The sequence below is a fragment of the Paroedura picta genome, chromosome 1 (assembly GCF_049243985.1).
Source record: "Paroedura picta isolate Pp20150507F chromosome 1, Ppicta_v3.0, whole genome shotgun sequence".
NCBI lineage: Eukaryota > Metazoa > Chordata > Lepidosauria > Squamata > Gekkonidae > Paroedura > Paroedura picta.
In genome coordinates this window covers 109,855,432-109,882,411 of record NC_135369.1, presented here as the reverse complement: position 1 = coordinate 109,882,411, position 26,980 = coordinate 109,855,432, and the positions used below count along the sequence as shown (strand labels likewise).

General features: G+C 41.8%; 1 protein-coding gene across 4 annotated transcripts; it reads right to left on the bottom strand.

Annotated features, from left to right (window-relative positions):
* Positions 1 to 2,520: 2,520 nt before the first annotated feature.
* Positions 2,521 to 26,858, bottom strand: SLC18B1 (solute carrier family 18 member B1). 4 transcript variants are annotated; one of them, XM_077352565.1, is made up of 15 exons: positions 26,566 to 26,858; positions 24,710 to 24,849; positions 21,277 to 21,339; positions 18,113 to 18,208; positions 16,220 to 16,293; positions 15,553 to 15,700; positions 11,163 to 11,319; positions 9,067 to 9,203; positions 8,260 to 8,361; positions 6,930 to 7,021; positions 5,796 to 5,891; positions 5,311 to 5,385; positions 4,210 to 4,303; positions 4,072 to 4,124; positions 2,521 to 3,020 (listed from the first exon to the last, which is right to left on the bottom strand). In XM_077352565.1, exons 1-15 carry the CDS (start codon positions 26,609 to 26,611, stop codon positions 2,954 to 2,956), a joined length of 1,440 nt encoding a protein of 479 aa, XP_077208680.1. In that variant the 5' UTR covers positions 26,612 to 26,858; the 3' UTR covers positions 2,521 to 2,953. The 4 variants fall into 4 exon arrangements, with proteins under 4 accessions (XP_077208680.1, XP_077208691.1, XP_077208697.1 ...); XM_077352576.1 differs by lacking the exon at positions 21,277 to 21,339; XM_077352582.1 differs by lacking the exons at positions 21,277 to 21,339; positions 24,710 to 24,849.
* Between the last annotated feature and the right edge of the window lie 122 nt (positions 26,859 to 26,980).

The window sequence follows — 26,980 nt, the reverse complement described above, 5'->3', positions numbered from 1 at the left end:
GTTTGGCTCTTTTTAAAAACACTGTTCGAGGTGTGACATTTCTGGAAATTATGAAGCCATGAGAAAAAAAACTTTTTTCTATTGTTTGTTTTGGAGGCAAAAATGTTGGGAAGAATTGAAATAGAAGCAATACATAATTTCATGTCAAAACTTAAATTATTAATTGCATAAATTAGTCAACATATAAAATCCTACTCTTCAGTATATTAATTTAATGCCTCACTATCCCAGTTGTTAACAGAGTCAGGGAAATAATCCATTCCCACATATGTAGAGTTGCTTACAATAAAGGTTGCTGCAACAACAGGATTTTCAAAAAGCACTAATTAACTGTAGACCTTTTGAAAAACAGAGACCTTCAAAATGTAAGAACTGGCAGGCAAGAAGAAAGCACAAGCGGGAGTACGGTGGAGAGAGCAAGGGAGGCATTCAGTAGGTCCTGAAAAATAATGAGAATACACTACAGCTCCCCCTGGTATTCCTAAAGGGCAGCTGTTTTGGTCTACAGTAGAACTAGATTGGAGTCCAGGAGCATTTCAGAGACCAACACCATGTTCAGAGGATAAACTAGTGAGAGTCAGAGTTTTCAAGAGTTAATGCAGATATCTGTGCAAGAGTGCACTGATTCTCAAAAATCTGGTTGATCTCTAAAGTGTTACTGGGCTCTAATCTAGCTGTGGTCATACTATTTACATAGATGAAGCTACTCATGTGCTGTCACCTCTCCAACTAGATACCAGAATACAGGGATGCAGTGGTATTTATACAAAATCTTTAGGGTAGAAATCATTATTACTGCTGAGTTTGGGTCCAAATACCAGAGGATCCCTGCATGCCTAGATACCCTATAATATGACTTCCAGTGCATTTCAGAAGTAACATCACTGCATCGCTGACAAGGCATGCCTCGGCCTAGTCTTCCTACTAAAGTACCCGAACCATAAAAAACTGGCAATATGAGGGATTTTGCAGGGAAATGGGAGATTAAAGGCATTTAAAGTTATTGAAGTCCCTTTAAATGCCTTCTGGGTGAACTGTCAATTTGCAGAAGGCATTTAAAGCTTTTTTTTGTACCCCACTTTTTATCACCCAAAGGAGTCTCAAAGCAGCTTGCAGTCATCTACCCTTCCTGTCCCCACAACAGACACCCTATGAGGTAGATGAGGCTGAGAGAGCTGTGACTTGCACAAGGTCACCCAGCTGGCCACATGTGGAGGAAGGGGGGATCAAATCCAGTTCTCCAGATTACAGTCACCCTCTCTTAACAACACCACACTTTAAATGCCTTAGAGTTCACTCTAACCCATTACTTTGGAGAGAAAACAAGCATTTAAAGGAATCTCAGGCGCTTGTACTCATGGAGCTAAACAAATTTAGCATTCCCAAATATTTAAGAAATCTAAAAACCATACTGTTATTGGGACTCAGGAATATTTGAAAATACCTAAACCTGAAAAATACATTTTTTTGCATACCCCCAGTCCCCACACATTATTACTCAATCCTGTAGATTAGTTTACATATGCATTTTTGTAATATGTATTTTGAGTAAAGCATTGCCTTGAGAAACATTTCAATTTTTCCAAAAAGTAAAACTTGCGGGGGTTTTCCCTTATGAAAAATAAAAAAAAACTTCATACTTTTACAGAGAAATCCGCTTACAAGAGTTTCCCCTCCCCTCAGTGCTACACTCAATTTTTCTGTCAGAAAATTTAGGGGGGGGGGAGAGAATTCTTGAGAGGAAACCATTTTTTTTTTCTTGCTGAATTTTTCCAAGCATTTGTTGTAGGTTTTTTTTTTAAATCCTTTAAAGTATTATACATGTGTTGATATTCAGTTGCTTCCACCATTGGTTTCAATGGGAAATATTTCTGCTTTAACTATATTTTTCTCCAAACCAATCAGAAAATTTAACCTCTACCCAACCACGATATCCTAACTGCTGCAGTGAAAAGTTGCTACATTTTGGGATAGTCATGGCTTAGAAGAGGCCTGGCTAAATCCAGTCATAAGAGAAGTCATGTTAGATCAGGCCAATAGCCCATCGAGTCCAACATAGTGTTACACAGTGGGGGCCAAAGCCCATGTACCATCAGGAGTTCCACCAGCAGTGCTGAATCTGTGAATCTCCTAATCTATTCACCATAGACTTGTCTTCTAATATTCATAGGACTTATCCAGCATCTCTTGAATCACAGAGACATATGCAGATAAAGCTCCACAATTCATTTCAACAAGTGCAACTCAGAAGCAGAAAGCAACACATTTAAGTGAAGGGAAATGTTCAAAACATATATAAAAGGGATGTATGTGTTGAGCTGTCCTTTTTACCTAAGTGAACGAAAGGACTGTGTGCACACATCTGAGTACACAGAGTACTGGATCAGAGTGCATATGCAGTATAAGAACTAGGGTGTATTATACAAGTGCCACTATAAAAAATGCTGTTTGAGTCAGAATTAGGGGGGAGAGATAAAGAGAAAAGCATTTTTATTTATTCAATATAGTGTTTAAATTATATGCATAGCTTTAGATCATCAGCATAGTATTCTGTAAAAGGTATTAACAAAATTTACTAGAATAAATTATAGTTCTGAAAAAGCTGGACCAGCAGATTAGAAAAAAAATTGCACAATGGTAGTGTTAAGTACAAAAGTAAATTATTATGAAACATATGGAACATTGTGCTATATATTAATTAGACATTGTATAAAATATTTCTTCAGTACAAATACTCCCAGATATAGCCATTTTAAATAACTCACCATAGGAATGCCCAAAATAGAAAGGGCATTAGTTATTTTAATGATGGAACAGTACATTACAGTTATATAGGCTTCAAAATTCTTTGCAGGGTTTCCACACTGAAAGATATTTGCTGCCCTTTATGAGTGAGTTATGCTTCTAGGCCTCACAAAATTAGATGTAAACTGCTGATGGGGAATATTTCCAACTATGTTTCAGTAGATAAAAGATGAGTTCTTTCTTGCTCTGTGCCTAGATCATCTTGTGGAGAGGATCTATGTAGAATTAAAAACAATAAAAGATAAAAAATTGGCAGGATTTTCAGTGTGTTTTTGCATACTCTATTAAAACAGAAAAAAATACAGATACATTTTTATACCCATCATCCCCCCAGGACCTCAGCATCCATGCCCATTTTATCCTCATCATTACTCTTTAACAAAGCTGAATGTGTGTTATTGACCAAAGGGCATGGGCGGGGCATGGACATGGACAGACGGTAGCTCACAAACAACATCATGGCACTCAGCCATGTTTTATGGATTCAGAAAAGCAAAGTTCAGTGATATTTGGCATTTGTGGCAAAAGTACCTGCATTGTTACAGTGCTGTTCTTAGGGCCATTTTTCATTGTTTGGCCTTACTCTTTTGCCTTTACCTGATTTATTAATGTTGCTATTTTGGGTGATGATGACATATGGTTTTATTGACAGCATGTTATTTGATGTGATGACATTACAGGTTTTCTCATTCACTATCTGGTCTGCCAGGCAAGAAGGCATGGGGTTTCTTATCACAGGCCAAGCTGGATCTGAACGACTGTGTTGGAGCAGCAGTTTTGTTCCAAGGAGCTGTCCAAAGCTTAGCGTGAGTTAGGTTGGAGAGCCAAGCCCTGAGATCAAATGAAGGCTTATATAGGGAGCTGATCACTCTTTCCTACAACCTGAACTGAGTCCTGGATCCTGCAAAACTCTAGCGAATGGTATCATCCTCCCACAGGGGACTAGAGAGTAGGATGCTTCCAGCCGCCAGGCATATGCTTCAAAACAATATAAATTAAGGATTAAAAAATATTTTTTCAGCAATGTTTTGGGTCCATCCCATATACAACCTCTCCTAGCAAATACAGAGCTTGAGGAATAGTGGGGCTGGAGTGAATCATGATGCTATTTCAGCATGTTCAGTTTGCATTTGAATAAAGCCAAATAAAATTTCAGAAATCAGCAGAATAAATTGAACCATTTGGTATTAGATACTGGTGGGCAATATGAAAAAAAAATCAAAACATGAGTCCAGAAATAGATTATAATTTAAAGATTCACTGTACCTTCTTTTTCTACTTGAGGACTCGTAGATATAGTAAACTCCAATAGTCAGCCCCTTAATAGAAAACAGCCTGTTAGTACACTTGAACCATCTCAGATTCACAGTAAAAAGTTCAAGTCAAGAATATCGATCTACTTACACTCAATAGTGGCCATGCACCTTGTATGGCTGCAGCTGACTCAAAACCTAGCTTGTCATTTAGGAATCCACCAAGTGTTGGTCCTACAAAAGACCTAAAAAGAACAGAATAAAACTGCTGAATTGACTACAGGAGTGAGAAAATCCATTTACATTGCTTGGGATCCAAAGAACAGTATCAGTAGTCCTTGTACTGTACTCCATGTCTCTAACAGACAGAAATCTAGAAAATGGCACAGCTGAATGTGGGAGAGAGGATTCTTTATTACTAAGTGGGCAGCATCAAATCTTTTTTCATACTTTATACAACTTAAAAAAATAAAAATACATTCCACGCACATATCAATTTATTTTTTCTCCTTCACACTACTAGCTCATGAAAGCCAAAGATAAGAGTCTGATGAATAAAGTGTTCTGTTGCTCCTAGCAGACTCAAAGACAAAACTATATGCCCTTTTTCTGCACATAGAGAAAAGTTACATATAAGAACCAACTCTTCTTTTTCCTCTTCTTCTTCTAGATGAAATCACCACAAGTGAATAAAAATCTAGAACTCACTGCCAAAGAATGATGGCCACAGGCATAGACACATTTTAAAAAGGATAGCTTCATGGAAGCGAAATCTAACAGTGGCTGTTAGTCATGTTCAGAGGCAGTCAAATTCTGAATCCCAGAGCTAGGAGGCTCTGCTCTGTAGTTTTTCATCCATGTTCCACCTCCATAATTTGCTTGTCCAGCTGAATCATGGTAGGAAAAAGGAGACTGGACATGAAGCTCCTCCTCCCTTCCTGATCACCTGCATCCAAATAATGTAAGCCCATGTAGAAGTGACCTAAATTTGTTCTTTGCTTGCTTTGTATCATTGGGAGATAAATATTCTTCAGCTACTCTCAAGACTTGACTGATGTCTTGCAGATGCTCCATGACTACACAGAATGCATCACAGGACAAATTCAGCTCAGGACAACCAGCTCTTCTTTCTCCAGCTGCTGAGCAAGAGCTAGTAGCTCCAAGTGCAGCATGGAAAAGAAGTGAACTTCTTCCATGCTGATCATACTTGATAAGCTTACTGCAAATAATCAGGACAGATGACATGACATACCCAAGTGACCATATTGCACTAAAGAGTCCTGAGATCAATCCTAACAAGCTTAATCCTTCCTCAAATCCATTCTCACTGCAGGAGGGAAGACAAAAAGCAGATAATTTGCACAGTTACAAATTGATTCCTTGCAACAGCTTCAATATTTGGTAACTAGCAATATAACGACAAGGAGGGATTATCTATGGCAGAGTTGCCCCGTTGCTTAAAGCAGAAAGGGCACTGCCAACTCCTTCTATTGCCCTCCCTGCAAACAATAGGTTTGTGGTGTACTATGTCCCACATACAGGCATGGGTGATGGTAATCAGAATGTACCATGCTGATGTTTTAACACAGAATTAATAGAACCTCTTGCCCCAGAGACAATTTCCCACCCTCATAATTTGCACTGGACTGTAGTAATCAGTGCTGCATAGTTAAACAATCCTGACATTAAAAAAGCTGGTCTAAGCAAAAAAAAAAGTTTCAGGAGAATATTACTTACTATGCGCAACACAGTATCTCCGGGAAAGCTGGAATACCACTCATGGCAAGGGAAAAACCATTGATGACTAGCATTAACACAAAGAGCCACAGTTTGCTACAAAAGAAATATTTTAAAATAAATGAAACAGTGAAGCAAGAATATTTCACTAGAGTCTTAATTAAACTACCTACAGTCCACTGCTTCATGCAGCTTATCACCAGTAACTTTAGACTCTTAAATGTTGACACTATGTGCCAGAGAACCAGCATGTTACAGTGAAGACTGCTGGGCTAAGATTGAGTTCAAATCCCTTTTCAGCCATAAAACTCAATAGCGGACTTTGGGCTATGTTTCCAGGTCCCTCCTGGCAACTGTTGGGGAAAGGGAAAGGTCTAGGTGTCACACAAGAAGTGATGTCATCACACTATCCAGGCAATACTCTGCTATTTGGGCAAAAACTCTATGGTAGAACTGGCTTCTTCCATGGAGTTTTTGCTCAAATACTAGAATGTCACCCAGACATCGCAGGTGTGATGACATCATTTTCTGTGTTATGCTGGCAATGAGACAGGCTTTCTTTGTTCTCTTGGTCAGCCTCTCTTGCTGGTCAGCTGATCGGGGGTTGGGGGTAGGGTATAGTGGCAGGGAAGCTCCGCCTCCACGGGGTGTGTGTGTCTGGCAACCCTACTTTGGTCTTCTGATAAAATGGGCTGTCGATCATAGTCTATGCTTTAATAAGTTTTGCTTTTACTGCAACATACTCACATGAGTCCATTTGAATTTATACTATTAAATGGAATAATTTCCTCTCTCTCCCCAGATACCCATATGTGCTTATTGGAGAAAAAACTAATAAGGTAAAATACATCTCTTGACTTACAACACAATTCTATGCATGTTCACTCAGAGGCAAGTCACACCAGGTTAAACAGGACTTAATTCCAAGTGTGCAAGTAATTGGCAGATTTTTTCTTTTAAAAATGCATGTTTCTAATAAGTACAACAACCAGTACAAAAGAGAAAAACACAAATAGCAAAGTGACAAAAATTATCTAGTTGGCACCAACAGGAAGCATTTGGAATGGATGTTTTCGTAAATGTAAACACTGCAGGATAACTTCATGTCAGCAAGACCACCATAGCATTTGGTACCTTTCAATGTGCAAGACAGGAGCTGGTCCCAGCAGAAAATAGCATAATGCTGTCAGGAAGCCTCCAACGATCAACAGCCACTTCCTTGAAGACTGCAAAGAATCAAGAGATAGCTGAGGAACTCAACCTTGACCAAAATAGGTTCAGATCAAATAAAAGTGTCAAAAATATAACTTCCCACATTCCAAGGAAGAACGGTGGCATTTAAGATTGCATTTGTGTGTGGAGGCCTGGTTCATTACAAAGCCTGCGGCATCCTCAGAATTCTACTTTCCAATCATTCTTGTAATTCTAGATGGAGTTTAAAGGAGCAGTTTTAAACCTATATTGCAACTGTTTTTCCATCTCTATCTGTTTGCAGAGAGAGCATGCACCCTGTAGAAGCTTCTACATCTGGCTATCACTCTCTGATACAATCACCTGGAGAGGGCAGAGTTTGGGGAGGGGAGGGACCACACCAGGGTATAATCAGGGGCACAGGTCAGCTGGAACACCCTTGAAGTCAGCTCATATCTTTCAATTGATTTTTAACTACCGTTTTGGCTGCAGCTACAAGTGGTGCACAGAAGTTTGAGCTACCAGCTAGACTTGACTTTCTCCAAGACTGAACTAAACTTGCTAACATATCCTGCTTACATGCTCATCAATCAAGCCAGCACTGGAGCAAGTCAAGACAAGACAGCATGGCTGTTGGCTGCTACACTATTTCCAGCATTTCTTTTTTCGTTTCCTTGTACCTAGTCTAGCCAGATCTTACAAAGCATTAGTTAAGGCATTGTAGCAAGATATAACAAACTTTCCTTCTCTTTCCCTTAATTTCCCTCCCTCGTCTCCACTTTTTCATTAATTTGTCTCTCCCTCTATGTACTTTTTCCATCTCCCTGCTGCATTTATTTTCAGACCTAGGTCCCAGATTGGCCCCCACTTGCTCCTCAGCACGGCCCTTCAGAACAGGAATTGATAGCATTCAGCCTTTGAATTGCTTCAGTTGCAACGTTAAAAAAAAAAGCAGTAGGACAAGGCTGCAGGGCTCTTTGTAAAGGTAAAGGTATCCCCTGTGCAAGCACCGAGTCATGTCTGACCCTTGGGGTGATGCCCTCCAGCGTTTTCTTGGCAGACTCAATACGGGGTGGTTTGCCAGTGCCTTCCCCAGTCATTACCGTTTACCCCCCAGCAAGCTGGGTACTCATTTTACCGACCTCGGAAGGATGGAAGGCTGAGTCAACCTTGAACCGGCTGCTGGGATTGAACTCCCAGCCTCATGGGCAAAGTTTTCAGATGACTGCCTTACCACTCTGCGCCACAAGAGGCTCGGGCTCTTTGTACTCACCGGCTTTTTATCACTCAGAAAACCAAGCAAAGGTGAAGATAAGGAATAAGAGAGAGCTAAACCCAGAAACGCAAATCCTACATAACCAACTGGCATATGGAACTACAAGAAGAAAGAAGAAAAGAAGCATATTGTTACACATGAATGATGCTTTAAGATTCCTTACTAAATTCTATCACCTCCACTCCATAATTCTTACCCTGATAGGACATCCCAGAACACCAATCATTTTCAGAGGAAGAAGGAAAGTAAGGCATACACATACTAGGTTCCATTATTAAAAGAATGGGAACATTTTGGAGGGAATTGTGGGTGCTGTATACAATGTGGATTATTGGTTTAAATGTAAGGCTAAGCCTTAGTGGACTTAGATTTAAATCTCTGCACAGCCATGAACTTCATTGATTGCCCAGTTACCACTTATCAGGCTAACCTACCTCCCAGGATTGCTGTAAAGATAAGAAGAACTATGAGCACAAGAACTAGTGACCATAAGAGTACAACACCCTTACTACCCATACCAGCCCAAAATGGTTCACAAAATACTATTCTTGGTATCCCCTGTCCACTGCCACAGGAAGGGGGGCCGAAATCATACTTCATAGGTTGAAATAAAGTAAATGGGTTACGCTCATGGAAATGTTTGTCTGTATCCAACCCTAAGGCAAAAAAAGTCCAAACAAGAAGCTGCCGTTAGAGGCAATAGAGTTGCTTCTGCCAGTGATGACCCACAGATATTTTACCAGAAGGCTTATAAAATCTAATAATCTTATCTAACATTTCAGCTTTTCTCCCAGTAGCACCTACTTTTTCCATGAGAAATAGCGACATTGTTGGATCTAGAAAGCCCAAAGATGCACTTAGTGAAAATAAAGTGAAACAGAGGAGTAAAATTTTGGGTATAGTGATAAGCTTCCAGAAAGAATCTTTGCTAGGAGTTGAATCTGCAACAAAACAGTAACAAAAAAGTTATCTTTGCGGAAGGTTGCCTGCGAGTCAATTTACAACTCTTTTTCATAGCACCATGATGGTGCTATGTGTAAACCACACAACCTTTTGGGTAAGTATGGCAATGCTGCACTTGGCCATACAGATCTAATGTTGTTGATTTAAAGACTACTTTGTGTTTTACTCTCCTTCCTTGTCATTATCTCAATTCATACAAGTTTTTCAGATTTTTGGAACATAACAACTTATTAACAAATATAATACGATGAATGCACATAGACATTTTCCTTCATGCCATCTTCAACATTATGAAAACATTTTCTTTCCCTAGTCTTAGCATACATCAAATGCTGCTATTAAAAAACCCACACATCACTCACAACAAGCAATGGGCCTTTCTGTTATGCTTCCCATTCCTGTATTATTGAAAATTGATCTTTGAACTGCTGATGAGGACTGAGGGGTGGCCAGGATGTACAGAAAAATGCCCCTATTATGTATGCATAGATCTCAGTGCATACATACTATGCCTTTATGGACTTAAGCTTGTGACCATCATCATCAACATGGCACACTGAAGTAGAGATTGACATTCATATACATGTTGAAGCATGGTGTGACCTACTGAGACCATTTCCACACTGGAGGCTCCATGCTGGACTGCAGGCTGGAGTTTGAGCCAGGGCAGGTTGCCCCACCTCTTCCTGCTTCCACATGGGGGAGCATTTGGCCTGGTGCACTTTGTCCACCTCAGATTTTTGCTCTCACACAGGAACTGGGGCAGTGAAGTTCCCAGTGTAGAATTGGTCATGTCAGCTCAAGCACTCCCCATCCCTTTTACTACCCCGGCAGTATGCTACAATTTCCTCTCCAATTTCCTAAATTTGGGCAAATCATAGTTTAGACAAAGAAGAAGACCCACTGTTGGTTTTTATCACTTTTATCACGGTTTATCACGTTGGTTTTAGCACTTTTCACTGCCCAGGGGAGTCTCAAAGTGGCTTACAATAATCTTTCCTTCCTCTCCCCACAACAGGCACACTGTGAGGTAGGTGAGGCTGACAGAGCCATGGCAGGACTGCTCTGTAAGAACAGCACTCTCAGGGCTGATGAGGCCACGGTCACCAAGCTGGCTGCACATGGAGTAACAGGGAATCCAACCTGGCTCGCTGGATTAGAAGCTGCCGCTCTTAACCACTACACCATGCTGGCTCTTACCATAGGAATTGACCGTAACAGTTGTAGCAGAAAGGAATGGGAAGAGAGAAATTATTCCCCCACTGGGGATCTCCAGGCCAGTGTTTAGCTTAAGCTGCTGCTACCCTCCTAACACTGCTCTCTCTGCTCCATCCTTCTCAGTTCCTACTTGGCAGAAGCAGCTGATGCAGGTAGTGTCACCACTGCATCTATTGGGCTCATACCTAGAGAGCAATCAGAACTATAAACATAGGGTTGCTAGCCTTGGCTTGATAAATGCCTGGGGATTTGGGAGTGGTATTTGGGGAGGGAGTTCAGCAGGGATGTGATGCCACAGAGTCTGGCCTCCAAAGCTGCAATTTCCTCCATGGATACTGATACCTGTAGTATAGAACTGTAATTCCCATAGAACTCTAAGCCCAACTTGGAGGTTGCCAGCCAAATTCAAATTAGAAGTTGAAGCTATGATTTGAAGTTGGTTTCTAAAGAGAACACACATAGACCATAATATGTTCATCTGGATACCAGAAGCCAGGGAAGGCATTGGGGTATATAATAGAAAGGGAAGCATACTCTCAGTGACCAAATGATGTCTATACATTGCCTGTGAGCTGAGCTACAATCTGTTTCTAATACCAGATTTTTATTTAGAGTGACAACAGGCTCCAGGAAAGGAATTTCGTGTTAAATAATCTGGTTTTCTTTCTTTTTCCCTCCTGACCAACCCAACCTGAAACCATAAAGGAATAGGAACTCACCATAGCTTGGTAAGAGATATATGTTCAGAGGCACCATAAGCAGCACTATACATCCAAGTACAATGAAAGGGACTTCATAGCCAAATGACTGGTATAAAAAGCCACCAATAGGTGGACCCAGCACTAGTCCCAGCCCAGTAAAGATTTCCAGACTGCCCTGAAAAAAAGAATTCATAACAATATATTAAAATCACAATGTTAGAGACAGAAATGTGGTGTAGCATTATTGTGTCCAACCTAGGACTGGGAACACTTGGATTCAGACTCTTACTCTTCGATGAAACTCATTGGGTACACCAGAGGGTAATAGTGGGAATAAAACTAGTGGAGACAATGACTATATGCGTGTCCCGAGTTCCTTGGAGGAACATACCTCTGAATTCCAGAGATCATACATGAGATCAATCATTGCTGTCATTTTCATCACAGTGAATGTATCCATATGGATTCCCTACGGCTCTTCTGAGAGTATGGCAGGAGAGATGGGGCAGAAAGAAAAATGGAAGGGGAAAAGGAGGGGATGAATCAACTGTACTAGAAGTAACAGGAGGAATTTCAGGAGGTGGACCCTGATGCCGAGACCTGCACCATGATAAGTATATTACAAGCCTGACTCAAAATCAAGAAAATAATGACTAGAGATAACTTCCCATGGGAAATCACCTGCCACTATAAAAGTGGGGGCCCACGAGACTTGTGTGGGGAAAATCCCATCTCTACTTCCCCCAATTCCTCACCATTGCAGCCCCCACCTTCTCTTGCAGCTACCTCCAGGTCCACTGCAGCCCCTGAACTGCTTTGCCACTTCCTTGCCTGCTTCAGCATGCAAAAGGCAAGAAGTAAGAGCTTTATCTATGCTTGCATAGAGAATACTATTTTATAGGGGGAGGGGTTAGCCCCATATTTGTTCGTGGATGTTTGTTGTTGTTGTTTTTAATTACAGATTTTTCTGTAAACTTGGGAGGTCACCCAAGGTTTTCAGAAAAATCTGTTTAGTACAAGTGTGGCCCAAATCTGCGGATTTAAGTAACCACAGATAGGGGACACACTTGGATAATATAAAGAATGGAAACAGAACAGTTACCTTTGACTGAAAACTATAAGAATGCAAGTATGCCCTCATAAGCTTTGATAATGCTTTTTAAAAAATGTAATCATAATCAGTCTGCATTTCAAGATAATGAGATACTGGTTTCTTAAAGAAACGGATATGACACAGCACATGTATTGAGGCTACTAAACATTTAACATCCTGAAACATCACCCTGATGTGTATTATTTGACTTTAATGATTTCATAGGCCATAACAACTCCTCAATAAAAAAGACTTTGTCCAATTAGTTTCATGCGTACTTCCTCCAAGAATAAGCTCTTTGCTGAATTTTTTCTCAAATGTTTCAGTGCATTAAGAATACACCAAGGTTATCAGAATGTGACATAGCTTCAATTCCGGTGTGGTGCAGTTCTTAACAAACACTTCCATTAGATTCTCTAGCCTGTATGTGTGATCTAAGATGGAGAACACTCTATTCTATCTGTGTAGTACCAGACTGATTACAAGATTCTTCTGTTATTGGAAGTGGAGTGCTCAAAGAACTTTCTGGAGAGCTTACAGATCCTTGTCCATCATCTTAAGGACCTCTTGGAGATGTCAGGATTGTAGAATCTCTGTCATAAATTAGCCTGAGTTCCTCCATGTCAGTTATATTACTAGATGGGGCCCGGCGCCTGCTAGTCCCGGCCTTGTAGTTTGTAAGCAATAAAATAGAATAGTGATGTTATGTTAACCTTATCTTGTTATGGGCGGAAAGGGTTGTTTGTCACCTCTTTCAAGGATGGGAGTTTGGAATCCTGTTTTGCTTTCACATATGTCTTTTCTCACTCACCTCCCCCCCTTGGGAACTGTCAAGCTTTGGGCGGGAGAAATGTATTGATAAGCTGAGGCAAATCTGGCTTCTAGTCAGATTTGACTTTTCAGTCCATTGCGTGTAGTGCTAATCAATAAAACTATTTTTCTTTTGAATAAGTTTTGTTGTGAGTTTCCTGTGCGCTTGACATCAAGTCAATAAAGAGTGCAGAGAGTGTGAAAACTCTGCACCTGGTCAGGAGACAGTATTGGTGGCCATCCTTACGTAAAGATGTGGAGAAATATGTGCAGGGGTGCCCCATTTGTATTGCCTCGAAACCAATTGGGGGCAAGAAGAAGGGACTTTTGCAACCACAGCCCACCCCCTCACGTCCATGGACTGATGTGACTATGGACTTTATTACAGACCTTCCCCCCAGCCAAGGGAACACTGTCATATGGGTAGTAGTGGATGCTTTTTCCAAACAGGCTCATTTCATCCCCTGTACGGGCGTGCCCTCAGCACCAAAACTGGCCTCTCTGTTTATTAAACACGTGGTACGTCTGCACGGGATCCCGACACGTGTTTTGACGGATCGGGGCCCCCAGTTCGTTTCCAAGTTCTGGAGGGAGCTTCTTAAACTATTAGGTGTGGAGCAAGCCCTCACCTCAGGCTATCACCCGGAGTCAAATGGCCAGACCGAAAGAGTAAACCAAATCCTGGAACAGTATTTACGCTGTTTCATCAATCACCAGCAGGATGACTGGGTTTCCTTGCTGCCACTTGCTGAGTTCGCCTATAACAATGGAGTCCACTCCTCAACTGGGGTATCGCCTTTCAAGGTGGTGTACGGAACTGATTTAATGTCAGCCCCCACCTGGGGACTTAGCTCCACGGAGGTTCCTGACATAAACAAATGGGCAGCATCCATCAGTATGGGCTGGCCAGAGATCGTTGCTAGCCTCAAAGAAGCCAAACATGCCTATAAGGCTCAAGCTGATAAAAAGAGGGTACCTGCTCCTGATTGGAAAGTGGGTGACCTAGCCTACCTGTCTACTAAGAACTTAAGGTGTCAGCAGAAGTCCAAGAAACTTGGCCCAAAGTATGTGGGGCCATTTAAAGTGGTGAAACTGATAAATAATGTGACTGTGGAGCTAGCTTTGCCAAAAACTTATAGGAATGTGCATCCGGTTTTTCATTCCAGCCTGCTGCGAAGAGCTCCAGCCCCGGACGAGTGGCACCCTCCTCCATCTATGCCTGTTCCAATTTACATCGATAAGGACACCCACTATGAAGTCAACCAAATCTTAGACTCTCGATTGCATAAGGGTCGCCTTCAATATTTGGTCGATTGGAAGGATTTCCCCTCTGGGGATAAAGAGTGGGTTGAGGCTGGGAATGTGAAGGCACCCCGCCTTCTCCGGGCTTTCCATCGAGCATTCCCTGATTGTCCTCGCCCGGTTGATGCCGGCTAGGTGGGGGAGTGAAGTTAGTTTTAATGCGGAGGGATGTCAGGATTGTAGAATCTCTGTCATAAATTAGCCTGAGTTCCTCCATGTCAGTTATATTACTAGATGGGGCCCGGCGCCTGCTAGTCCCGGCCTTGTAGTTTGTAAGCAATAAAATAGAATAGTGATGTTATGTTAACCTTATCTTGTTATGGGCGGAAAGGGTTGTTTGTCACCTCTTTCAAGGATGGGAGTTTGGAATCCTGTTTTGCTTTCACATATGTCTTTTCTCACTCACCTCCCCCCCTTGGGAACTGTCAAGCTTTGGGCGGGAGAAATGTATTGATAAGCTGAGGCAAATCTGGCTTCTAGTCAGATTTGACTTTTCAGTCCATTGCGTGTAGTGCTAATCAATAAAACTATTTTTCTTTTGAATAAGTTTTGTTGTGAGTTTCCTGTGCGCTTGACAGGAGTACTGGAGAGGTGCCAGAAGACTGGAGGAGAGCGAATGTTATCCCAATCTTCAAAAATGGGAGAAAAGATGACCCAGGAAACAACAGGCCAGTGAATCTGACCTCTGTTGTGGGGAAGATAATGGAACAGATATTAAAAGGGCATGATCTGCAGACATCTGAAGGACAACTTGATGATTCAGGGAAGTCAGCACAGATTTGTTTTCAAAAGGTCTTGTGGGACCAACCTGGTTTCTTTCCTTGACTAAGTGACAGACTTACTAGATTGTTGAAATTCAATGGTTGTTGTTTACCTGGATTTTAGTAAGGCTTTTTACAAGGTACCCCATGATGTACCCAAAGAGTAGTTGTCAATAGTGTTATGCTGCTCCTGGGATCCCCCAACTCTATGAACAGCATTGGAGGAACATTAAGGGCTGCAGTGGGCAGGAGGCAGGGAAACTGTTCTGTGCACAAAAGGACTTCAATGCATAGAAAATGGAGATGGGATCCAACCATTCATGTCTGACTTGAGTTCACATGAATAATCATCTAGCAAAATAAATAAAAGCCCTGATGACATCATTACATTGGTGGCTGCAATGTTAAGTGTCATATATGTTACCCCTGCAGCAATACTTACCAGAATTGTAGCTATGTTGTTAGGAAAGGTTTTTGCGAGAATAGAAAATGAAGCTGTCATTGCTGCTGCAAACCCAACTGCATCAATTGATCGAACCAAAAAACATAGTCCTATAAATATCGGCCCATCAGGTGCTCTGTCCAACAAGCTAAGGGGGTAAAAATTAAAAATTAATTCAGATCCTAAGTTTATTATGCATAGAAATATCAAGTATGTTCTGACACCACTCAGATGGGCACCTACACTTCTGACAGGAACTTGTTTATTTGAACTTCATAATGTAACACCAAGGGAGGCCAGAGGGCCCAGCAAGTAATAACATTCACCTGGTTTTATGCCAAGTGATGGTTACACTTCATGCTTCTAATGAGCACTATTCCATGAAAGCTTAAGTTGTACGATACACATCGACTCTCAATATGAAAGAACCAATAAATGTTGACCTCAAATATATCAGGTTTACAAGAACTCTAGGTAAGAAAAGGCTTTGCCATTTTACAGCATAGGAAGAGGGAGGAATTTCAGTGTCTTTTTCAACAGAATAAAAGTTTAGCAGAAGCAGTTTTCATTCTTAACACCACTTCTGCAAGCCAAAGTTTTAAAACTTTTACTTTTAAATATATCCTATATTAGTAACATATTCAAAAAGAAAATGAAATGCACTCACCCAAAGAGAATGGTTACACATCCTGACACAAACATTCCAGAAATAAACATAAATTTTGCTCCAATCTGGACAATCTGTATTGGGTAAGCAAGAAGAAGAAGAAGAGTTGGTTCTTATATGCCGCTTTTCCCTACCCGAAGGAGGCTCAAAGCGGCTTACAGTTGCCTTCCCATTCCTCTCCCCACAACAGACACCCTGTGGGGTGGGTGAACCTGAGAGAGCGCTGATATCACTGCCTGGTCACCCAGCTGGTTGCATGTGGGGGGAGTGCAGAATCGAACCCAGCATGCCAGATTAGAAGTCCGCACTCCTAACCACTACACCAAACTGGCTCTCAATATCAGAAGCAACAATGTCAGAAGTTATGTTACTAATACCAGAGCTTTAGAAGAAAAAGAAAGAGCTTGAAAAATTTTCCCTGGTCCTCCTCAGATTTAGATCTAGCTCATTATCCCATTTCAAAAACTGTAGAACTAGACAAGGGGTTGAAAAGGACTATGATAGTCTTCAAGAAACTGTTATCTTCATGAACACTAGAATTTTAACCTTAGAAATGAAACTGAAAATTGAGGGAAAGTAGAAGCTTTACAGAAAATGAAAATAAATACTTTACCCTTCAATGCAAAGAGAAACTGTGAATATTTAACTATCACCCTGTATCAGTACTAGCAAGACCATGCTCAAAAAATCTTAGTAAACCCCAAGGGATCTTTCAGGTTATCTGCAACAGAAATGATAACTTCAGTAGGAGGAAAGATTTCTTAGGCTGTAGGAAGGCTCGATAGAGGAAAGGACACGCAGTAATGGGTTTAAACTACAAGTACAACGATATAGGCTAGATATCAGGGGGGAAAATTTTCAGTCAGAGTAGTTCAGCAGTGGAATAGGCTGCCTAAGGAGGTGGTGAGCTCCCCCTCACTGGCAGTCTTCAAGCAAAGGTTGGATGCACACTTTTCTTGGATGCTTTAGGATGCTTTGGGCTGATCCTGCGTTGAGCAGGGGGTTGGACTAGATGGCCTCCATGGCCCCTTCCAACTCTATGATTCTATGATTCTATGATAGAGCTACAGTATTCATTCCAGTTACTATCCATGTTGTGGAGTTTATTTTCCTGCCAAGGGAACATGGCTTCAAAATCAGTCAATTTTACCTGGAGATCAGTTTCACCTCTAATGGCTGCCCATATATAACATCAAACATTACTGTATATTCTAGAACACATTTCCTTATCAACTATACTATACCATCTTAAGCTTCATCCATTTGTCCAGCCTTCAATGTGATATGTCACCTTGCAGTGACAATGTTCTTTTGCCGACTACATAGGACAAGCAGTTCAGTCCTTCCTTATTAAAGGATAAATAGGCACAAACATGACATGAAAAGTTACAATATTCAGAAACCAGTAGGAAAATATTTTAATCTACCAGGACGTTCTTCTGATTCAAAACTCTCTGCTTTTACAAAATAACTTCAGGAGACTCCATTGTGAAGCAACTGAATTGCTATTTATTAGAAAGTTTCACACTACCTCTTTAGCATTTTTATCTCACTGTTACAGCAAGTATCCTAACAAAATCTATGATTCCCCATCATTGCAGATGTTAGCCAGTGTAACCTACCTAGTGAATGGTTTCTATTTTTAAGCAGATCTGAAGTTTACCCAGTTACATTGAAAACTGTACTTTCTGCATTTCATGACTCTTTGATCCTGCTGTTTGGAAAGAAAAATAATTTCCTACAAAAAGGGACTGCATAGTTAGGATATATTCATAGCATCTGGACAAATAGGTTCTAATCCATGAAAACTTCTGCCAGAATAAAGTATTGTGAGTCCTTAGAAAGTCAACAAATCTAATTTTGTATAGTACAGAAACAACTGAATATACTCACATATTTGCCCATTATCAGGGAACTGAAGAAGTTGCATATGGCAAAGCATCCAAAAATGAATCCAACTATTGTATTACTAGCACCTTTCTGTTCTGCCTAAATAATGGGAAGAAAAAGGTTTCAGACATAAATGCTCAGAACACAAGCATACTCATGCCATGTGGGAAACTACTATATGGCCAGAGAAATACAACCCTACGCTTGCCCCTTAACACAAGTTTATTCAAGACTGCTCTAGCCTATTGCAATACAACAGCAAATCAATCACAAAAATCAGCTGATTTCTACATAAGTGGAGGAAAAGAGAAAGAAGTCACATGGCAATATTCAATAATAACCCAGAAAGCATTCAAGTGGGTAGCCATGTTGGTCTGAAGCAGCACAACAAAACAAAATCAGTGTCCAGTGGCACCTTTAAGACCAACAAAGATTTATTCAAGGCGTGAGCTTCCGAGCTCAAGTACTCTCTGAGTCTGAGGAAGAGTGCTTGTACTCGAAAGCTCATGCCTTGAATAAATCTTTGTTGGTCTTAAAGGTGCCACTGGACTCTGATTTTGTTTTGTTGTCCAGAAAGCATTAAAACAGGCACAACTATAATAGAATCCAGACATTTATTGAACAGCATCAGAAGGGTTCTGAAGGCAAGCCAGATGAATCGTATTGCCCAAACCCACAAAAAACAGGGAGCACTGCACCTGAATCCCATGATTTCTGTGTGAAATGCTGGCAAGTTCATGGAGCATTAAGGCCATTGCTCCATTTCCCCCCGGTGTGGAAAAGGTCCCAGCAAGGCTTTTGTATACCCATGTCAACAACTTTTGTGTTCTCTATAACAGCTGCTACACATACAATTTGCTACAAAAAAGGGCACGGACACCCCAATGCCGTGACTCATATCTCTGCCCTGTGTCAGTGCCTTGCCTGCCATGGTCAAGGGTCAGGGGGAGAACAAGCTGAAACTGAATCTAAGGAAGACGGGAACACCGCTGATTTGCAAACATGCTGTTCTGGATAGGAATGTGTTGCCCTTGAGGAGGTGAATCCTGCTCTAAGAAACTTAGTTAAGAGCCTGGGATTTTGTTAGGGCCAAAGCAAACCAGCAATCCAGTAGCACCTTAAAAGCAGGGGTCCTCAACAAGGAGATTTTAGAAAGAGGGTGGGCTCAAGTAGGGCTTTAGCCCAGCATCACATTTGATTCGATGTGCAGGTTTTTAAAAGACTGCTTTGGCTGCCCCTGCCACAACAACACAAGGATCTTTACTGCATGATTCAAGGTAAGCTGCATATCTGCAAGGAAATATTTTTAAGAAGTATGTTCATTTAAAAAGGCATCCCGTTAAACAGACCTTCTTATCTAAAACATTGAGAATCTACTCCAGCATTACATACGACCTCACTCCCTGACATCTTGTGGTTGGCTCCAGCTCCTTGTCAAAATTCCAGAGGCTCACAATAGTTGGGGACCCCTACCTTAGAGGCTATCAGAACTTATACCACCCAAACCTTTTGTGAATCTGGATGCTCAGCTGTGTGGTGTATGCATCTATTAGGCTGTTAGAGGCTAGTTTAAAACCAGATTCAACCAACTGAGTAAGCAGTTCACTCATAATGGCTGGAACCATGTTTATCTGTTATTATACAGCAAAATTATACAGCAAAATAGGATTAACATGGAATCTAGTGGAAGACCAAATGAATTTCTGGAACTTCCACGCACATTAAATAATACATTTTCAATGCATTTTGCAACCGGACTTCACTGTATGAAATGACAAAATCCACTTGTAAATGGTCACTGAGGTGAACTGAAATTGCATCATTTAGCATGTCTGAAAGAGTGCGATATAAACTGACAAAATAGGAAGTTACAGAACTACAGCTGAGCTCCTTAGTATAATCAAGAATGCCTAGAATATTGAAATGCTCACCCACTGGTTTATGAATACTACAATTTTTAAATGTCGTATTACTGTCCATTTATTCTTCTCATAGGGATGGACCTACTTGTCTAATACAGAGAGTAGAATGGCACTGTTGACACCTCATGGCATGCATCACACTGGAGGATGATCCAGTGAACAGTACATTTAATGTTATTAGGTTCTGTGATCATGTTTCTTAAGTGTGCGTGTGAGGACCTGTGCGTGTGAGGACCTGGAATCTAGGTTTATTGCAGAGTCTGGTTCTTGAGTTTATGCTATCATTAGATAGCTCATTGTTATAGAAAAGAAACAGTTTTAGGTCAGAAAGTTGCCTATAAATAAGGCTACCTATGGCCTATATATGGGAGAGATGGGCTGTGGACCATTAAAGATGAATTGGTCTGGTCTGAGCCACTGTTAACAACTAGTAGAGTTCTAACCGCCCTGAGCCTCCGGGGAGGGCGGTATATAAGTATGATAAATAAATAAATAAATAAAATACTGTTTTCCTTTGCCCTGTCTTGTTACATGTTATTTCTGAGAATACATCTAGGTTTGTTAATCTGCTTCTTCCTTTCAGGGGTAGTGTCATCCCAGGAATGTATATTGCAAATCCTTCAGATGAAGAATCCCTGTCTGAGGAATTAGAACAAATGCAGTAGAGTTGACAAATCTATGGGCATTTCCGCACCTGTTAAATGTAGTGTCATGCCAGTTGACTGCAAGCTGAATATTCTGCCCCCTGCACACAATCCCCTGGGTGACATCCAGCTGACAGCTCACTACATCCTCCATTTTAAAATGCTTATTTGGGAATCGCATAAAGTGGATTCACCAACCTAAAAAGTGCTAGCTACAGGAGAGCAACCAGCAGGCAACCAGCAGAAAGAAGGTATGGAGGCTCAACTGCGGTAAAGTCGCCTGCTTCATCCCACTCTTGCACCTGTCTCCCTCTCCCTTGTTCCTGGGGATGGGGATTTCTTTTTTAAAATGGTGACATGCCTGGAGCAACGAATAGGTGGACACATGTGTAGACGATGCCAGAAATAAAAGAATATTTTATTCAACAAAGCATACCTCTTGAAAGTTTTCTCCCCCACCCCCCAAAGTCAGGAATTATATAATTTTTTAATTTATCAAAAGACTCATGATCCCAAAAAGGGGTCCAAAAAGCACTATGCATCTACGATCCTATGCATAGGCATTGCAACAGAGTCATATAAATTTTAAAAAATGCAGGACCTTTAAACTGTTGGAGAAAGGGGATTGGTTGCCTGAATTGAATGACAGGCACGTTGCTCTCTTCTGTCTCTTCCAGCAGCAGATGAGGAGGGTAAGACATGTGAAAAGAAGACAGACAAAGGCAAGACAGCAAAAAGGTGAGGAGGGCCTGGGAGGCGCGATATAATTTAGCCCTTCACCATTCCACAGGTGTGACGCTATTTTTGCTAATTTGTGGAAATTCCCTACCAGAGAGCACAGGGTGGGGGGATGGCATATTGTGATGCCCAGGAGTCTGGTGACACAGAACACACCTGTACACCCTTCTGTGGCTTTCCAGGGGCCATGAGGCCAGGGAGAGTGAGGCAGGTGGCACAAAGCACAGTTTGGACAGCAGTTGATGCCCCCCTTCAGGGTCAGGAGGTAAGCCAGAAGGGCAGGAAGGGAATATGGTGGGGTGCGGCCTCACTTAGTGACAGGTCATCCTCCTCAGTCTGAAGAGCATTCAGATGATATGGCAGACCTCTGATTTGCCCTCACTGGGGAAGGGCCATTATTCTATATGTGGAGATGTCTCCCAGTGAGGGCCAGTCATAGGCCCCCTGGTGGTTCCCAACTGCGTGCCAGCTCTTCTAAGTGGCTGTGGGGGGGGGTGCCTTCCCCCTTGATGGCCAATCAAAGGGCCAGAACATTGTCCAAAATACCCTTCACATTTTATGTGGTATGATGATGAAGATAGAATATATGAATGCTGGTTCAGTTGTCGAGATATTAACAGTTATGAACTGTACGCTGTGAATGCTCTGTTCTGTATTTTTTAAAGATGTTTTATATATCTTTTATATAGTAATTCATATGATTTCCCTGACTGAACTGTGCTTGAAATACATATGGGTTATACAATTATTAAAGACTAGGGGCAAAGCCCGTTGTATCCAGGAATACAACGGGTGCTAGAGCTTGGCAGTGGGAAGAGGAAGGGGAGGAGTTGTCCAGTCTGTAAGGGCATGGGGGTTGAATGTTGAAGCCTACTGCACAGGGTTGTTGTGCAGATGAAACAGGAGACAAAAACACCAGTTTCATCTGCAGAATAACGGTGTGCAGTGGCCTCAAACCTGCAGAGAGTTGCAAAGAAGAAAGACACATGGCTTGGCTGTGTCTAACCTCCGGGCAGAGCAGTATTTTAAGTGAGAAGGGGCTTTTCTGTGACCTCCCTGTCAGGCAACTGTTTGGCAGAAAGGGAAAGTCTCCCCCCCAAAAAAAGGAAGGCCCTCAGACTCTCCTGCGTTGCTCTCAGAAAGGCCTCCCTCCCCTCAGTCAGGGCCTGTCAGAGGCTCCTTCGCAGCAGGCCTGAAGGGGGGGAAGGGGAGCACTCTGCAGCCTCCTGCCAGCTCTGTCAGGGTTCTGAGGCTATTTGCAGTTGGACATGACAGTTAGGACAGCCTTGGGGTGAAAAGGGCTGGCACAGCCTGTCCAAGCCTCCATTCTCATCCCCTTGGCAGCCCTGCTGACCTCCTCTCCCTTTGGTGGTCAGGAGCAGACTGGCAGCCATTTCTCCAGATTGACTCTGGCTGGATGGAATTTTGGTCTGTCCTGGTGAGGGGCCAATCGGAAGGCGCTTCGCGCCTTCCGAATGGCCCCTCCGCCTGTCAGTCCAGGGGACCAATTGTTGCCCTTCCTCATCACAGACTGAGCCCACCCCAACACCCCTTACTGTTTTATTAAGAGGAATGCTTCTTTCTACATCAGTTTGTTTTTTTCATTTTCATTTTGCCTTGGTGTAGGCCCTTTCCCTTTTCACTTAATACACACACACAGGAGGGTCTCTGTTAGACCCTGTTCTTTTGTTAGAAAACAAATTAATATGGTGGCCTATTAGTGCTTTATTTGCTTTATACATATTATATACAGTAATATGAAGACTATGTTTTCATAATATGCTCTTCATGGATTGCCTTGGCAGCTATTTTGAAAATGTCAGTTAATTCAAAATATTGCTGCTTAAAAAAAAAAAAAAAAACTTTAAAGCCCTTCACAACTTGGGACATACCTTAAGGACTATTACTCCCAACATAGACCCATGTTGCAACTCAAGTAATCAACTCCATTCTTGCACATATTTATTTCATTTATACCAAACCTTTCCCTATGGGAACCCAAAGCAGTTTGCATCATTCTCCTCCACCCAGCTTTAGGCTTTTAGGGGATAGGGGTGGATGTCACTCTCTGAAAAAGCATTCCTGAAAATGTTGAGAGCTATTCTGCAAGTTTTTAGATAGCTTCCTAAGGCAGATTCCTTGTTTTGTAGATAGCTAGTAGAAGGAAGAATAAGTCCTCTGTTATTTTATTGGCTTGTGATTCTTTTTTCTAAAATTATTTTTAAGGATTATTGTTAGTCCTCCTGACAGGAACTGTGCTAAATACTTAATAAACTTTTCAATTGAGTGGTCAGGCTTGCTTCCAAACTGTGCTTTCGGATCTGAAAGTATATTCTTGTTCCAAATTACAGACACTCTCTTCCTTCTATAACTGAAGGTTATAGAACAGCTTCTATAACTGAACCCCAGTGTGAACCGGCTAAAACTGAGTTCTGATAGTAGGATTTATTTCCTTCACATTGATTTGCCTCAGACACAGTGCATGACCATGATTAAACTACATGCACTGTGTCTGAGGCAAACCAAGATGCTGCTCACAGATCATTGCCTTTGATCTCCCAACACTCCACTCTCCCCTCACAAAAACACAACTAGTATCTTAGTCTGTATAGTAATAAGGGTGGCACAAAGGAATAAGCTAGACTGTTCATGTCTGTTACACAAAATATCATTAAGTCTAATTGTGGAGAATACACTAATTTTAAGCCACAGTTCCACCTAACTTCCCACAGTTAATGAAATGGCCCACATTCAGTTGACTGTACAATCAAAAACAGAATCTTGGTTTTCTGTAACATCATCCTTAGCATAACTCAGAAAGTTATATCATATGCATCTTATAACAGATATGAACATTATTTTCTTTGTTCCCATCCCCTGCTGTTTTGATACTGTAAAATTAAGTGAGATTTTTCACAATACAGAGGAAAATCTAAACCCAATTTTTTTGAATGAAGAAGTATGTCTGAAAATACTGGACGTTCACACAGAGTTAAACTGAGAGTCTTGAGCGGTTGGGTTACTGATTTCTTCAAACCCTATCAAGTTCTATTTGCTGCTTCATTAGTTTCCATATAACAGATCATATTCAAACAATTTGAAGATAATATTGCTTGTGTATGTCAGGCTGGATGAATATTCTCAACGGAATAGCATGAAGGGGAGAGTCCAGGGAAGGAAACTTAAAAAATGGAAAAAGGAATGTGTTTTTTGGTTACCAGTGATGAAGATCAAACATCATGTGTTCCTAACACTGAGATTTGTGTGTTAGAACACCAATATTACATTCAGTTTACCTCTTTTGGAAAAAAGGGTCCCAGAACTGAGTAGCAAATCATTGAACTGAAGTTAATAGATGCTGTTGCTGCCAATACAAAAATCTGTTCTTTCCTGAGCCTTCTAGATTCTTCATTGGTAACTTCTGGTCTATCATTGTCTTAGGAATAAAATATTTATATTAGAACATGCAAAATAAGGAGCTTTCAGACCAACAACTTTCAAAATAGGAAACAAGCAACTTGTAAATGCAACTTTTATAATTCAGGCAAGTAGTAAAAATAGTACTGAAGTATCAGGATAAATTCTGCTACAGAGGAAACCGAACAGAGATATTACCTGCTTGTTCAGAGCTCAATAATATATCCCACAATACTTAATAACAGTTTCTATGTGAATCAGTTGGTTGTCCCGACCTGGTGGAATGAGCTCCCGGAAGAGCTATCAGAGTTCTGCAGGCCTATAAGATAGAGCTCTTCCACCAGGTCTTCAGTTGAGGCCAGGTGAAGATCGGGTTACCTCCCGGTACTGGCCCCATAGGCATGACATTACCAGAAGATACCCTCCCCTGGGCGGGATGGGATGGGATGGGATGGGTGGGAGGGGGAAGGTTATAGAATTTGTTTGCCGCAAATATTGTTTTATATTGTATTTTTGTGCATTTTATGTGGGTTTTAAAATTTTTACTGTGAACCGCCATGAGTCAGCGTAGTCAGGGAGTGGCGGTCAACAAATATGAAAAAAAATTTTTTTAAATGATGTATACTAAAATAAGTCCTTGCCCAACCCAATAAATCTCCCGTCACAATAATAAATAATATCCCAAAATGTGCCTTCTCATACATCAAAGAAATTAAAGCCTATATTTTAGCCGGATCTTCAAGAAGCCAGTGGGTGTAACATATGTTCAAGAGCCATTTTGAAATCAGAAAGGATTGCTAAATGGATAAGGTAAGCAAGGAAGGTAAAAGATTTTGTAATCTTTGGTCATCCACCCTATCCAAGAGGCTCTAATGTAAACAAATCTAGCACATTCTTTTTATAAAGCTTTGGCGAAAATAAAACAACATTTCAAAATCATCTGCTTAATGATGGCGTCTGGTCAAGTGATTTATTTTGCCTTAAAGAATGGATTAAACAGCTTGGCACATTCTTTTCCTAAAGCCAAAGCAAAACAGGCAATCCTCTCTCAATGGCAAGAGAAAGAATAATACTGAGATCTCCTATAACATGCAAGCAGCCAAGGAAAGAGAAACCTATCCCGGGAGCCCTTTCCACTATCCTTAAAGAGATATGTCCAGTTCTGTGAGGAAAGTGTCCTCTCTCGGCCAGTTAACTTAGCCTTGAAGGTACAATGTCCGCCGGCCATGACACGCAACGGGAGGAGAAAGGTCTTCCTCGGCACCTGCCAGACCCGAACAGAAGGGGCCGGCACACTGAGCATGGGCTCTACTCTTCCCACGGGGGTTCTTCCCGGTCCGAATGCTTTCCTCAAAAAGCAGGGTCTCTTTCAAGGCAGAAACAGCCAAGGGGGAGAGCAGACCTGCCCCTCTACCGTTTGTAACTGCGTCCAAAGTCAAATTAAGGGCAGAAACTCCTCACAGACGACACCCCCAAAAGAATCCATTCCCAGCCCTGTTCCACTAACACAGCCCCGCCACACATGGTGGATGATGGCCACCTTGTTCCAGACAGCTCTATCGCCCGAGCGGCAAAGCTGGTGCCAAGGCGGCTTGCTGCTCGGCGGCCGGACTGCTCGGCAGCCCCCGCCCCACTGAAGTGAGCCATGCCGGACTGCGGGACCCTGAGAAGCTTCCGAAGGAAGGCGGCCGTCTATGGCAAAACGGGATGCCCTCTGAGATCACTTCACACGCACCTGGGAACGGGTCCGTTTCCACCGCCGCAGCTTCATGACTACCCATAGCGGGAAAGAAAACAAGGGGAGGGAAGCCCGGTCCCAGAGCCTCTGCTTCCAAAGCGGAGCTGTAGTTGTAGAGTCTCCACAGGAAAGGGCAAAGGCGACACAGCAGCTTCAGCCACAGCTACTGAGCATGTCTCAGTAGGCACACCGACAGGCGATTCCTCCGGTACCCCACAAGAAGCAACTTCTCTTCAGTGGCATCTGATGGGCAGGCATTGCTCACTTCTTGACTAAAAGTTGCAATCGGAAATTACCTCACTCAGAAATGTTTGCCTCTTTTTTTATATTTAAAGGGACAGGATTTCGCCCCATTTATTAGCGGTGATCTTGTCAGACTTTGCGGGCAGCCCTATAAGGAACAGCAATGAGT

Coding starts and splice junctions, on each gene's coding strand:
- SLC18B1 (XM_077352565.1), bottom strand. CDS start 26,611: ATGGGTAGTCATGAAGCTGCGGCGGTGGAAACGGACCCGTTCCCAG. Junction 7,022..8,259: donor TTCTGAGTGATAAAAAGCCG/GTGAGTACAAAG, acceptor GATTCTTTGCAG/TCTTCAAGGAAGTGGCTGTT. Junction 4,125..4,209: donor GTGCATGGCCACTATTGAGT/GTAAGTAGATCG, acceptor TTTTCTATTAAG/GGGCTGACTATTGGAGTTTA.